This window comes from Pelecanus crispus, chromosome 6 (genome assembly GCF_030463565.1).
Source record: "Pelecanus crispus isolate bPelCri1 chromosome 6, bPelCri1.pri, whole genome shotgun sequence".
Classification (NCBI taxonomy): Eukaryota; Metazoa; Chordata; class Aves; order Pelecaniformes; family Pelecanidae; genus Pelecanus; species Pelecanus crispus.
In genome coordinates, this window is record NC_134648.1 from 17371807 (window position 1) to 17387001 (window position 15195).

General features: G+C 35.5%; 1 protein-coding gene across 2 annotated transcripts in view; it reads right to left on the reverse strand.

Moving 5' to 3' along the window:
- The window catches only part of TSG101 (tumor susceptibility 101), a 23593-nt gene continuing 8398 nt past the window's right edge, over positions 1-15195 (reverse strand). The window contains exons 5-10 of one of the 2 annotated variants that reach the window (XM_075712342.1): positions 13965-14091; positions 11007-11073; positions 9206-9297; positions 3097-3299; positions 1491-1730; positions 1-307 (exon numbers count right to left, since the gene is read on the reverse strand). In XM_075712342.1, the coding sequence (XP_075568457.1) occupies positions 218-307; positions 1491-1730; positions 3097-3299; positions 9206-9297; positions 11007-11073; positions 13965-14091 (819 nt within the window). In that variant the 3' untranslated portion in view covers positions 1-217. Of the gene's footprint in view, positions 308-1490; positions 1731-3096; positions 3300-9205; positions 9301-11006; positions 11074-13964; positions 14092-15195 lie in introns of both variants that reach the window. The other variant, XM_075712341.1, reaches the window with a different exon arrangement.

A 15195-nucleotide genomic window follows, 5' to 3' on the forward strand; every position in this document is an offset into this window, starting at 1 on the left:
TTTTATTCAGTGTAAGACCACCAACACAAAATTACAGGACATACAAACTGCATTAATAAAAGCTAGTCTTTACCAAAAAGAAAATATATTATTGGTTCAAAATATCTTACACTTGAATGATGTAATAACTTACTGTAGGCACCTACTGATTAAGAGAAATATCAAGAGAATGGCTGCTTCATAAGGAAATCTAACTTCCCAGTTAAAGTCTGAGAATTTAGTAGAGATCACTGAGTCCAGCAGTCTTCCTTGCTTTCTGCATTAATGCCCTCAGCTGGAACTGCTTGCGAGACAGAAGACGTACATGCTGCAGAAAGAAAGAATAAGAACAGCTGGCTACTGGGAAAGTTTTGATAGAATCTTAATTATATTGCAATACAAATTTTCAAAGCATGACATATTCCATGACCCAAAGAGGATGTTAGTTTTTTGGAAACACTAAATGCATTAGTCTACTAAATGGCATTTTCTTGCCTTAAAATGACTTGCAGATGGCTACCAAATGCAATCACTATAGTATATTTTTTGTGATTTTAATTCTTAACTCTGCACATGTTCTTGTCAAAGAGAAAAGAAGTATATATGTACTCCAAGGTGAAGTCAGACTAATGCACTTTCCATGGAGCAGAGAACAGTTCTTCTAACAGCACATAAAGAGAACTAGCAAGCTCCATAAGAAGGAAATAATATGTCTGTACAAAGCGCGTTGTATGCTGGATGTTAAAAGCAAAGCTTAAGTGGTAACTTGGGGGGAACCTCAACTGTTAGAAAAAGGAAGGACTGGTAACTGTTCTCAGGCAGTGGCCCCAGTACAGACTGTTAGAACCTCTGCACGCTCATTTTTCCAGGTCCAATGGCAACATTAATTACTCTGACATATACATTTTGTGTAGTTTTATTCCATGTTAAAAACTGTTTTTGATATTTTCAAAATAACAACAGATCTGTTTTTATTTCATGTGCTATCACCATGCGCATAAGTTCAAAATAAAGGAAGGTTATTAGATCAGACATGAAAACCTTCAGCATTAAGAACAGCAAAGAAAGGGAACAAATTGTCTAAGAAGGTCTCTGCTAGAGATGCAAAACTAGCTGGCTTTTTTTTTTTTCCCCTCTATGATTCTAACACTCCACTGGCTGCCTCAGCAGAGGCATCCATAGAGTGCAAGTGAAAAGCTGTCTGAATACCCCAACCACCTTTAAAGTTAGTTTCTCCACAATAAGGATGCAAGCCCAATGGAAAGCTTACGTTGACACTTGCACCTGTCTAATGATAAATTACTTCATATTTATAATGCTTTTAAAATTGGTCTTTCATCTTAATTCTGAAACTCCTCTTTTAAAACTTATGTTTCAACATATAAGTATTCATGTGCTTAGAGGATCCTCTTCAGTGAAGAAATCACTAACATCAATAAGCTGAACAAAAGAGTTCAAAGTATTTAAACACATTTAAAATGCACATCCTAAAAACATCCCAAGAAGCTTACCTTTAAAAAGACATCTAGATCTATCACTCCACGTCTCAGTGCTTCCCCAAGATAAAAGATGGTGTCTTCAATTGCATTTTCCTCTGCGTATAAGTTCAGGATCTGCTTGTAAAGCGGTGCCGTAGGAATAATAACTTCATCTATGTCATTATTTTCTGACTGATTTTCCATTTTCTCTAAGGCAGAACTGAGCTCCTCATCCTTCTTCTTGAGAAGTTCAATGTTCTTGTCAACTTCAGCCTAAAAACAATTAAGATGTTTGTTTATTTCTTAGGTCTCAAGAGCTGAATGTCTTCTTGTGATACAACTGTCAAGATGAAAGATTTTTAGACATGCCAGTAGATTCTTTACTTCTCTACTCATCTCTATTACGATTTTTACAAAAGAGCGAGCTACCAATCTATAGATTTCACATTCTTTCATTTTAAAAAAGTAAAGGCTGTTTTAGATAATGTCAATCCATTACCAATTTATAACTGTAGAGAAGGCATGCTAACAGTCTTTAAGTATTTTGAAGGTGCCACATAAGGAAAAATAATAATTTAAACTAGCTAAAGATAATAAAAGCAAAGCCAAAATAATTATTTTCTTTGGAAATGTGTCTTTTGGAGTAAGTTCCTAGATAAGTTTGCTGAGCATGGATCACACAACACACTTAATTGTATTGACAGGAAACAAAACATGCTGGCTTTACCCACTAATGGTAACTATAATTTAACTGCATCTGTATGAGAAGTACCTCCTTTTGCTACTTTTGAATTTTATTCCTGATATTTTTGATATCCCACAGCTAACACACTGTAAAAGACTGCACACCGCTGTGTTTTTCCTCATATCACTCAAAGATGTACAGACCATTATCATATTCCACTCTCTCTGTCCCCACTGTCTTTTTTTCCAGACTGAAGTCCTAGCTTACTCGGTCACGTCTCACATGGAAGCTGTCTGATATGCTGGATCGTCCTTCTTGCCTTTGCATCAAACATCTGCAGTTCTATTATGTCCTTTCTTTCCAAGATAGGAAAGACTAGAATTACACACTACATTTAAAACGGGCACATCTTACTCCTGAGCAGTAATGCCAGGAGCAGACGGACTAAGCAGATGATGTCAGGCCTTGATGAAAAACTGCAGAAATTTCTGAGCATACTGAGTAGGAAAGACTCCTGTCTGTGAAAGGAAAAGTCTGCAGGTTATACAAGGCAGCCGTGATTAAATCAGTGTCTCTGCACTAAGACACTGAAATGTTCTCTGGTGCTGCTGTTACACATTATTATCCAGAAACTGAGACACAATTATGAAATAATCCCACAGCACTGACATCTTTCACAGGGAGGATGGAGAAAAATAACACTGTTCCTCTACTAACTGAACAATTACATTTGTAAGATACATGCAGGACAATGCATCTTACGGTCACTGCTATTTCTGACTTGCTTCAGTCTGAACACATGCACCTCAATTTGGAAAGAGAATATATATATATTTAAAAAGCAATACACTGGAAGCTTTGATATTTCTATTGTGCTTAATAATGAATTAGTTATATGCTTCCGTTCGCTACCAGGAACACTCAGATACAGAGAAGTGTTTTATCTCTGCTTACCACTTCTTGATCCAGGCGAGTTACCATCTCTTCCAGTTTCTGGTGTCCTTTCTTCAGGTCCTCTTCTGTCCGTTTCAAGGCATTGAGTTCAGCTTGTGCACGATCCATTTCTTCTTTCATCCGCCATCTCAGTTTATCACTGACTGCTGAAATAAGGGAAGCTCGAATGGTATCCTCACTGATAGTTCCATCTCTGCTGGGTCCTGCACAAGAAAATTCACAAGCATAAAATTAACTCTGCTGTGCACTGGCTTCAGTATAAAGCCAGTCTGAAAAAAAAGTGGCTAACTTGCTGTATGTGCTTTAGCAATATGAGACAGTAAAAGAAACTGTTTTCCATAATAATTTTCAGAAGCAGTGAAAAGACCACAGTACAATAAAACACAAGTAAAATTTAAAAGTACGTATCCATTCACTTTACCATTCCCATATCCACAATCTTCTTTAATTTAAAAATGGGCTGGCTCTTTCCCCTGAACTCTACAAGTGTTGTTAGTCTGATTCTTTAAAAAAAGAACAAATTTCTGGTAAACTCTATAGGTTGAATGCATTATCCATTAATTCCACAATTAATGTAACGGCTGGCTTGAGACAGTGAATTTGCCATAGGTACGCTGTCTTGAGGCTTGCCAATTACTGGTTTGGTTCTTGTTTTGATGTTTTTTTGTTGGGTTGGTGGTGTTTTTTTTTTTTTTAAGATTAATAAAAATAAATGAACACTAAGCTAACAAAAATAATTTCAATGAAGATGATCTTAACTGCTGCCCTTTTGTATTTATGAAGATCTAATAGCTGGGTCTAAGTGATGAATTACTGGACAGTATCAAGTGATTAAAAAGCTACAATATGATCTAGTCTTTCCAACTGGTTTTACAACTATTATCATTCAGCCATCCTAGGGCAGTATGGGAGGGCAGTGAAACAATCAGCATTAATATAGAACATTTGTTATTGAGGTAATCTTACTTGTAACAAGCAACATTTATTAAAAGATTATAAAGCAGAGAGAGAAATGCTAAACAACCGTATTAGCATATGGTTTATAGGTATGTTCTCGCAGACTTTTTTCAGATGGCAGTCTTTTAGATACATGTTCAGTGTTACACTGGGCCCAGCCTACCATTTCTTTTTTTAAACTCGTGCAGGATGGTACTGTAATTGGAGTGGGCTGGGGAGGAGCATGGTTTATAAAATTAGGTAATGGCAACCATGAAGAACCTGTAAAACTTCTCTCTGGATAAAATACTTCTTTACTGTTAGTTGAATAAAGAGTATTAGTCAAGCATACAGAGGTTCTGTGGAATTAATTATACAGTTTGATTCTAACAAAAGCAAGCATAGGTATTTTAGGTAAGTGTAAGACAAAGATGATGACATACAATTTGATTGCAGGTATATTAGTTTGCCAGTTTCACTTGGTCCATCATGCCCAGAAACTCAGGGTAGTGATTTTAGTAGTAGTGAAACAAACTACTAACCAATATTGTTCTAGTATTATATAACCTGCTTCTATAAATGATCAATATTACAGTTAAACAGCAGCAGAGGCTGCTACAAAACTGAGTTACAACAACTGAGATTACTACCTTTTTTGACTGTTTTGATTGCTAGGTACAACTTGTAATTTCAGTTTATTAAATCACATTTTGATGCAGCAATACTAGAAAACATAATATAAGAAAATAAATTCTCTAATGTATTTCATTAGTCCCTCTCCCTTTGAAGCCCTAGAGGCTTTCACATTTAAGCCTGAATATTACTATTGCTTTTGCAAATCAGCCTTTCAATGAGATTACCTAATTTCAAGAGTCTGTCACTAACACCTTTTTAAATAGAAAGGCAAATCCTTTGTGTCTGTCACAGGAAGTGCTGGATATCTGCAGACCAGGAAACTCAGATAGCTCTAGAGAATGTAGAGTGGCTACTGGTTGCAGAATTGTATCTGTATTTATCACAAACCACGTCAACCATTTTTCTATGCAGAAAAACTGGAGTGTCACATTTTCCCCATGCTTATGCCTCACACCTTTTTGATCAGTGAAATTCCAACTGGATTGTAACAACTACTAATAATGCAAGAATTACAGCAGGTTTTGTGCCTAAACTTTCCAATTTTTATGGATGAAATGTAGAGAGTTTTGAAGTTCTGTAACTGGAAAGAAAATTTGCAAAAAGAAATTTTACCAGAGTATCTTTTTATCCAGAGACAGAGTTATCAAAACCCTGAGGTTTAGTGTGGACTTGGTAGTGTAGGTTAATGGTTGGACTGGATGATCTTAAAGGTCTTTTCCAACCTAAACGATTCTACGATTCTAAGTTGTTACGGCATTAGGTACCTTGTATTTCCCAGTACCCTAGACATCAAAAAATTACAATGTGAAAAAATACTCATCAAGGCCCCCATGAATCTTACATAGCTAAAGACAAAACCATTAGCACATCTTTCATTTTTCCTTCCCAAAGGTTCAGAAAAGTGTCTCGAGCCAGCTGAAATCCAATCAACCTCTTCACCTTTCTTAATAATCACAGGCCCTCAAGAAGAAGCAGAAGCAAACAAGCAACTCAAACCGTACATTAATTTTGCCATTTAAACACAGTAATTAAAAATTTTGTATTTTTAGGGTAAATTACACTAAGATAAACAGTGATAAATATATTTTTAATAAGTTATTGATAGTACTCAATAACTAAACTTCTATTAGCCAGAAATAAGATTACAATAATTTTGCTACAGTTATTCAGGAAAAGGGTGGGCTGTTTAGTGAAAATTCAGCATTACAGTGTTCTTGGGGTAGGTTGGATATCTTCCTGATAATCAGCAACAATCCAGAACACAGTTTAAAAATCTAAACTCTGCCTTTAGAAACAAGCATCTGAATAGAAAAATTAACAATTTTCTGTTAGGGTCTCATAATACTACCACTACTACTAATTCTTGTATTTGGAGTGTCTGTTGGTATTGTTAGACTAACAAATGCAAACTGTTGTTGACAAGACTTAGAATCCTTAAAACATACAGAGGATTTTTTTGACTTCTGCTGCTAACAGAACAAGATAGCATAAATTCATCTCTTTTCCCTATGCCTTTTACTCTACTCTTGTCCACAAAACCTACACCAAGCCAAATACCTGGAAAAATAAAGCTATGCAAATGACACGAGAAGAACTATGGGAAGATGCACATCATGCTTACTAAACCACCAAGTTCTTCTAAAATTAAGAAAGCGTCAGATTTTGATAATTACTAATGTGAGCACTTTACTTACATACAAATTGCACCAGAATATATGTAATTGTTTTAAAAATAAGCTAATTACTATTGCAAAAAAAGAGATTGACTTATTAATCAACTGGTACAAAGACAGCCTTATGAAAATATAGATGTCCCAACACTTGATCTGATTTACAGTTCTGGCTTAAGAAATTCACCCTCTTGCCAGTCAGTAAGATAATTTTCAATATTTGGTTAACTATCTATTAGAATCAGCAACAGAAGCTGGCAAATGGCACCATACACACAAACCTAGGAACTCATCATTGCTGATTCTTATGAAAAGCAGAAAAGAACAGTACTTTCTACGCTGAGAAGTAAAACTTAAACCAAGTCAGTCAAACTATCTGGGACAAAGAGTTTATTCACTGTTTAGGACTTCCTGTTTAAGGCAGACAATTGTAAATATACATGTTCCAAATTGAAACAAAAAGGTCCAATTTCACTTCAAGAATAGCATTAGCATGATTTCAGTTACTGTTTACTTTACTTAATGAATTATTCTCTAACACAAAGTCAGAACCAGCCATCAGTTCTTCCCCCACTCTGGGAGATTTCGTACAAGGCTCACTTGAACAGTAAAGTAGGACAGAGAAAAAAAAGAAATAAAATCACAATACACCTAACACAATGAAAGTTCACATAGAAGTGCCAACAGATAGGCAAGGGGTCTTTGAACTTATAAAGGATCATTTTAATACAGCTCAATCAGATTTTACGTATCTTCTTAAAGAGCATGAACCCTTAGCATTTTCTGTCACTTCCATAATTAGCCCAGCTTGGGGAAGATTTTATGGCACATAGCCATTAAATCCACAGAGCACTGAAACCCTTAACCTTTACCAGGCAGAGTCTGGTTTCAGAAGTGACCTTACAGAATCATCAAAGTAGTAACTGCATCAGAAAGGTAATTAATGGCACATGATTGAACAGAAAGAAAAAGCCTGAAGGACTGTTTGAAAAACCAGCTATTATTAAAAACTTAAGTTACTCTGAATGAGTATTTTCATTCAATTCAAACTAAGCTCACTATAGGAAACACTCCACCACCACCCACACAAAACTCTAAAGTTGTAGCACCTGATATGCTCCTAGATAAACTATCACAATAAACCTTAGCCAAACAATCTGTAGAGGAAATAAACATTTGCAGTTGAAGAAAAAAAACAATACTGGACTGTAAAAAACCCAAACAGTACTGTAAATGCAGTGGATGATTAAAGAGACATGTTTGCATTTAATTTGGCACAAGAGATAAACCATGTATAACAGGTGTATGACTTTTACCTAGCTGCATCACATGAATGTTAAATTGCCACTACAAAATCTGGCATTACAATGTGGTATCAGATGATCTAACTCAGGACTTGAAGAGCTTTCTATGATATTTGCAGATATTCCACCTCTGTTCATCTTCACTGAGGATGAAAATGAGGGAAAGAAATGGAATAGGACGTATCTATATTTTAAATTAACTCTCTACTACATAAAAGCAAAACCGGATCTGTTTGAGAAAGATACTGCAGAAAGCTGATGTTCCCTCATAAGGTTCTTATCACCTCCCTACATGAGAGCCAGTGGAGACCACCAATTCTCAAGGACCCAACTACAGCCCCCAAACATGGAGTACTGTTTAAGCTACTTAAGTGGGACAGCGGCTTTCTTGAAGTGTGCATGGTAGGCACACGTCACCTCAGAGAGGAGATGACCACTGAAACAGCCAACAACTTTCAGAAAAGACTCTTCTAGTTCAGAAGGCTGAAAGAAAGTGGACACAAAGGATGGGATCAGGCACAAGAAGAATATAGCATACAACTTATTGTTGTTTCCAAATTCTGTGACAACAGAACAACTCCTCAAATATTTTAAGGGTGAAGTAGAAACATCTATCTTCTTTTGCCAAGCTGTGAACTTGCTTTGTCCCCATCTGTGTGAATGAAAATTTCAAAATACACACAGTTCTGGAAGGAAGACTGTGTATAAATAACTGGGAGTTAACACATTAAATGAAGACCCTATAGATGCACTTTCAAGTTATGGTGCAAGAGACTACAAATGATTGATAGTCTGAACAAGATCACAAAAGAATCTATGTCCTTACCATATAACTACTCCAAAAGGACTGTCATCCAATTGGAAAGTTATCGCACCAACTTCTTACTTAACTGGTTCCCAATCTGTTACACATACACTAAAAGTGAGGTGCAGAGCGGAAACCAAGCTACCGTATTTTGCCAGCACAGGGCCATGGTGCAGCACACTGGGAAAATGATACATGCTAATACCCTAGATCTTGCTGCTGAAGGGAAGAAAGAAGTAACAAGTAGGGACCATTAAGAAGTAACAGTGAAGAGGCTGGAGAAGAAACTCAGTGAAAATTAAGCTTATTCCAAACCTCTGCTTTAGATAGCTATGACTTCTGGAGTAAAGAAAGTATAAATAAAGAGTAAATAAAGTGAATCCAGTAGATGATTAAATGAGGACAAAAGCATTTTTATAAACTGCAAACAGAGCAACGCAGACAATCAAAAGTCACCTACAGTTAAAGGGTGAGAAAGAAACTTAAGGTAGTTACACACAGCGTTCTTCAAAATATTCATAGAGCACACACAATGCACTGCAGAAACCCAGGAATTTATGAAGTTCCAGACTGAATAAAACATAAGTCGAAGGACATAAAATGTATTTTATTCTTCCTTTGAATAACTTTTCTAACTGAAGATCAGTAATTTGGAAGGTCAGGTTAAGATCAATACATTTCATTTTCCATTTTCTTTCTTTACATATCAGTTACACAGGGAAGCTTCAGTTCAGAGAAATCCTTTCAAAGCTACTCACCAATAGTAGTCACAGGAGGCTGAGAAGGGTAGTACTGAACACTAGTGGTTGCTGGAAATGGAACACCACCTGGATAAGCATAGTTTGGGTAGCTGCTTTGATAAAGAAAGATATACTACTGTTATGTAACTATTTGTAAAATATCATCCATGTATGTTATCTTTATGTCACCATGTTGAACATTTGTTTACATAATAAAATGTTTAAATTGCAGGCCAAGTTATACTTCTTCTCTTTTCCTGTTCACATTAACATCTTTCACAATTTATATTTCTGGTATGTTTTAAGAAGATACCATTTTACCTGAAACCCTATCTAGTTATTGTCTGGTCAAGCACTTGGATCATTCCAAATTCTCTTCAATCTCTTAATCTTGCCATGCAATTTCTAACTTGCCATATGAAAACCCAAAAGTATCCAAAAGAAATTTTTCTAGCTACAAACTCACAAACAGCAATTTCAATTTAATAATTCTTAATATGAGAATAGTTAACAAGATGACTGCTCAACCACTTTATGTAAACCTAAAAATATTGTGCAAAATATGGTTGCAAGATGGAACTCCTCCACAAATTCTCAGCCCTGCTCTAAAAGATGAAGAAAAGCAAAAGTATTCATTTGCTCACTGAAACAATTGTGAGATGACACATAACATGACAGTCTACAATACCTTTCTAAAATACATTTACTATCAACTGAAATAAGAACTCAGTTTAGTCAGTACTAGACTGACAAACACCTGCATACAGCAGAGTATTAACCATGGCTATAAGTAAACAAAATGGACCAAGAAAACATGTAAAATATAAAATAAGCATATTCTGTGCCTCTCCAGATAATTGCAAATGTAATAGTTCTTAAAACCTTTCTGTTGATTCATGTTATATTATTTTTAAAATAGTTCTTCTATTATTCATTTTTGTACAAACATTAAGAACACTTTAAATAAGCGTATTTAGGAGGAAAAAAATTGCCATAACTTACCAAAATCCCCATTTTTCACTTCTTAAAACATAACACCCCACCTTCCTAATGCTTACAGGGTTTTAATTTTTTTTTTTAAGTCAAAACAGTACATACTACAGCAAGTCCTCATATGCTCCTAAGACAAAATCATGCCATAAGGATATTAATAAAAAGAATTAATTAGGATGTGAAAAAATGTAGGTACACACTAGGAGGCAGCGATCAGCATCTTACTATTGCTAAGACAGAACTGCAAGTCTTCTGGAAAAGCTTTATTCCAAACTATATACTTAAAGAAAAAGTCTTGTTTTATATTAATAAAAAGCTTTTAAAATAATTTTGTGCCTTTCAAATTCTCTTAGAGGGCTCTGAATTAAGCCCACATTTATGCTGGAGTCAAGGTTTATATTAATCCAGTAACTGTTTTGTTCAATGTTTTGAGTTGCTCGTTACCCCAAACAATACTAACAATGCTAATAAAAAAGCCCAACGTGTAGGAGTACACTTCTTTCTGTATCACGTAAACATACCAACCTTATAAAAACTAATCTGATATATGAGTGAAGCAAGATAACATCTGGGAGTTAGGTACCAATTTTCAAAATATAATTATCACCCAAGTATACTGTATTTGAAGCAAGCAACACTAAGAAAGTGAAACCTTTCTCAAACTTTTCTTTTGGCTATTGACAAGAATTCAGTCCTCACTTTTAAAAAAGACTGCTAACATGATAATTATACAACAAATATACCATAAGAAAATATAACTAAGACTAGATACTATTCAGTGAAACTGTCTATTATGTAAATGATGATGGCTTAAAGGGGTTCTTACCTCGGGTTTGGTGTGCTTCCTGCTGGATAGGTAGATATTCCACCTGGGATGCCTGGCACATAGGAAGCTAAATAAAATAATGATTTTGTGTATTTTTACTTTTCAGAAGTTTAATATATATTAAGATCACACTAGTGAAATGTACCTATGCTGCAGTTAAGATGCTTTTCGAAATATTATTGAACAATGAATACAGTATAACACAATGAAACAACAAGAGTAAGAGAAGTTATTCTACGGCCAAAGCCCCTCAACAGCGTGTACCCTGCATCCCCTAACACCATCACTTCTCACAACACTCTCAGACGCTTCCCATGCTGCTCTTGCGCAGCTTGGCAGGAGGGATACGTGCAGATGTTTGTTGCAAGCGATCTCTGTGCCAACAGACCAAGGCAGGTTTTCCCCCTCAAAACACGTAAAGGACTAAACGGCAGCAGATCATCCCTCCATGTATTGACCAGCTAGAACTTCCCTTCTGTATCCAAGCCCATTTTCACAAAACGCCGCCAAATTCTGCATTTCTGAAGACTCTACATCTACCTATCAACTTTGATGAAAACATTTTCAAGAGTATTTTGTTCTGAGGGAGATCATGAGAACAGTAATTGAAGTCAATTACGCATTCCTTAGAACAATTGGCTCGAACACCTTTCACTGTGTATTTGGTTTTTTCTTAGTTATTACTTTGAACTAACCACTGCATGATAAAAATGGATGTCAATTTTAAAATCCACAACAAGTAGCTGTAAGTAAAATGTGGATACAGAAGAAAAAGTATCTGCAGCTAGGGAACTCAAAACAATGGCATGTTATCAAAGATGACACACATGAAGAGCTGTCCCCATGTTTTATATAATAGTTGAAAAAAGAAAATAACCTTTCCAACGTAGCCATTGTTCTCTACTCACTAAATAATGAGTATATCATTTAAATACCTTCAGAGTAGCCAGATTTCACAACAGTTGATTAGCTGTTTAACAGTCCAATCATGTTCTTATCCAGTAATTTCTGCCATTTAGAAGTTATACTTTAAAAAAATTTTATCAACACATATAAATGTCTAAGGCTTTAACAGTCCTAGCAATTTTAAGTTTCTTCTTGGAAATATGACAATTCTATTATAAAAATTGTTTTGAATATATTTATTCCACATTTCTAGTAATTTTAGGAATATTACAGCAAATAGCTTTTTTTTTTTTCCAAAGAGATGAGCTATTTTCATCCTTGAATGCTTTCAAATGATTCAGTTTTTTTAAGAAGGGCTTAATTTCTTCTTAAACAGTGTATCTAGAACTTAAAAAAACCCCAAACCTAAATGTCTGTAAAATAAGGAAAAACTGACTACACTAGTAAAACTAAGTAGCTATTAACAATGTGAAAATCCTGAAACATTTCCACTAAAGTTACTTCAGCTGTGCTGGCACTGAGTGACAGCAAGAGTAATCAAGTGCGTGTCAATTGATGGTCCTTCCTTAAAACCCAATACAGGTCACAGTCTCTCCTAAAACTGTACTTGTACTGACACCCACTGTTCTTGGAAAATCAGAACAGCAGACTCATCTAGTGGCCTTATAGGCAGGCTAGCACTGGACAACCTAAAAAGTCCCAAACACTTAGCTTTAGCAAGCTATCTCTAATGGTCCTGTTTCTGTTTGCTACCCCTTTTCTCATGTGTTAAGAACCTAAGACCTTATTAAAAATGGTTTCTGCTGGAAACTGTAATGAATAGTACTTCAGCTTTTCAGATGTAACACTATGATCTGATAAAAGCTGTCTTTCAATAGAAAACATACACAGCCTTAAAAATACAGCAAAAATATATAACTCCAAATACAGCTACTCTACCATTAAATTAATGTAGAACTGTGACAGTATCATTAAACAAGCTACAGCTAATCTGCTCCCCCTCCTGCCCCAGTCTTTGGCTTGAGTATGTCTACTCTGCTGGGTTTTTTTTTTTTCCACCCAAAGCAGAGTCTCCTTTTGGAAGAATTTCTAGGATTTTCTGTTTCCCACTTCCCCTTTTTCCCCCACCCACCTGTCCCCAGTCTTTAAAATAAGATGCCTCCAGAAGTTTAAATAAATAAAAGACTTCAAAAATTCTTGCGAATTTTTGCAAGAAAATAAGAATAAATACTAAGTCAGAGTACCAAATCAACATAGAAGAATGAAAAACCACAAGGCAGGTTTTTTTCATATTCAGCCAGCAATTATTAAAAAATAAAAACCCAAAAAACAAAACAGGAGTGTGGGCATAAAAAACACAAGCAGTATGCTTTGGCCTATTAAATCAATGGTTGCAGGAAACTTACCAGATGGACTTGTATTGTCAGAATTAAAAAAAAAAAAATTAAGATACAGTTATCTGAATAAGCTCTTTTTAAGGTTATCTCTGAATATCGACAGGTTATTGCTTGTTTTGAGGGGCTTGGGGGTGTGTGTCTGTGGAGTTTTTTGTTTGTTTGTTTTTTTAAATACAAACTTGTTTTTTCCATCCCTTCTAAAAGTCAAAAAAACCTACACATTCTTCCTAACAACTATGTTGTTCAAAAAGGTCAAGTACAGCACAGGTGTATTCATTAGCCAGCAACATAGAAAGTCATTCTAGAGTAGACTACATCATTTGATGACAAATTGCGCAGAGCAACAATTCGCCTTGGAATATGGGACATGGTTTAGTGGGCATGGTGGTGTTGGGTTGATGATCAGACTGATGATCTTAGAGATCCTTTCCAACCTTAATGATTCCTAGTTTTTACTTTCATTATAAATAATCCAGCTGCCAAGCCAGGAAACATGAAATTGCTACTCTACCTTTAATTGGTTTAGTGGTGGACTTGGTAATGTTAGGTTAATGGTTGGACTGGATGATCTTAAAGGTCTTTTCCAACCTAAACGATTCTATGATTCTATGATTAAGGTGATTATTTGCAGAAATTAGTAGCCATGACCACTTACTAGTTGGTGGGCCAGTTGCCTGGTATGGTGGGTAGCTTGACGAAGCAGTAGGCCGAGAAAAGACTGGAGGTTCCTCACCAAACACAACAATCATGACCTGAATCAGTTCTAGCAAGTCTGACTTGGGCTGTGAGGGTAAGCAAATCACAAGTTGTTGATTTTGTTAACAGACAGTTTAACTGACTGCAATAACAAAATGGTACCAATCCATCGGCTCTCAAAAGCCATCCTTTTATTTGTGGTTTTTTTATATTTTTATATATACACATATATATGTGTGCTTATTTAACTTCCTTTATGGACTTCTTTACAGATTCCGAACCTAGGCAGATGCTATTCAAAACGGTATAGCAAAATACAGTAGTGTTTACACTCAGAATAAACTGGGTAATACATGGTTCCATATCAATTGCAGGGCAATAAATGACTGAAGATGACTGTGCAATGATGGATTATAATTTTGTAAAATTTAAATCCACTCTCCAACATGAAAAAAGTACAGATCACTAAGTTTTCAGACATTTCAATTTTATACAGCATATAGCGTTTGCTCAGGTTCAGAATGGCTCAAGAGAAAAAAATATATTAACCCACTGAGGAGTAGCACAAACCTCCTTTAAATATAGCTCAACTATGTTTAGTTTAGCTTCTCAGTTTATAACTACAGTTTATATAGACATGATTTCATTTCACCAAAATAAGGTCAAGCATCATGAATGCAGCACCCGATTAAATATCCTATTTCCAATTTTCTTAGCTCTACAATCCACTTACTTATTTTTACCAACCTCTCAAACTGAATGAATTCTGTATCACCTCTATCTTAGATGATCCTCTTGCTTGTGCAAGACCTACATCCTGATCTGGGCAATCATTTTCCATTATTGCCATGCAAGTGGTGAACTACCACCCATGCTTAATAAATTTATTCCTGTTCATCACTTTTTACAGAACTATGCATCTTGTACCATTCTTCTGACCTTAAAAAGCACAGTTTACCTTCTTTACAAGTCCTTGCTTTGGTCAAAACTTCTATGAGGCCTGCACTGCTCAATGCCTGTATTTATTGGTAAAGCAAATATATCCACATATGCGAAGCTCCAGCAATGTCTACATAAAGAAGTCCAAGTGTGCATACAAGTCCATTTTAGTCACAGAGATTAATTTCAGCCTAGAGATGTTTCACATACTTTATAATTTCCCTTCCGTAAATATTCTTTTCTCACAGATC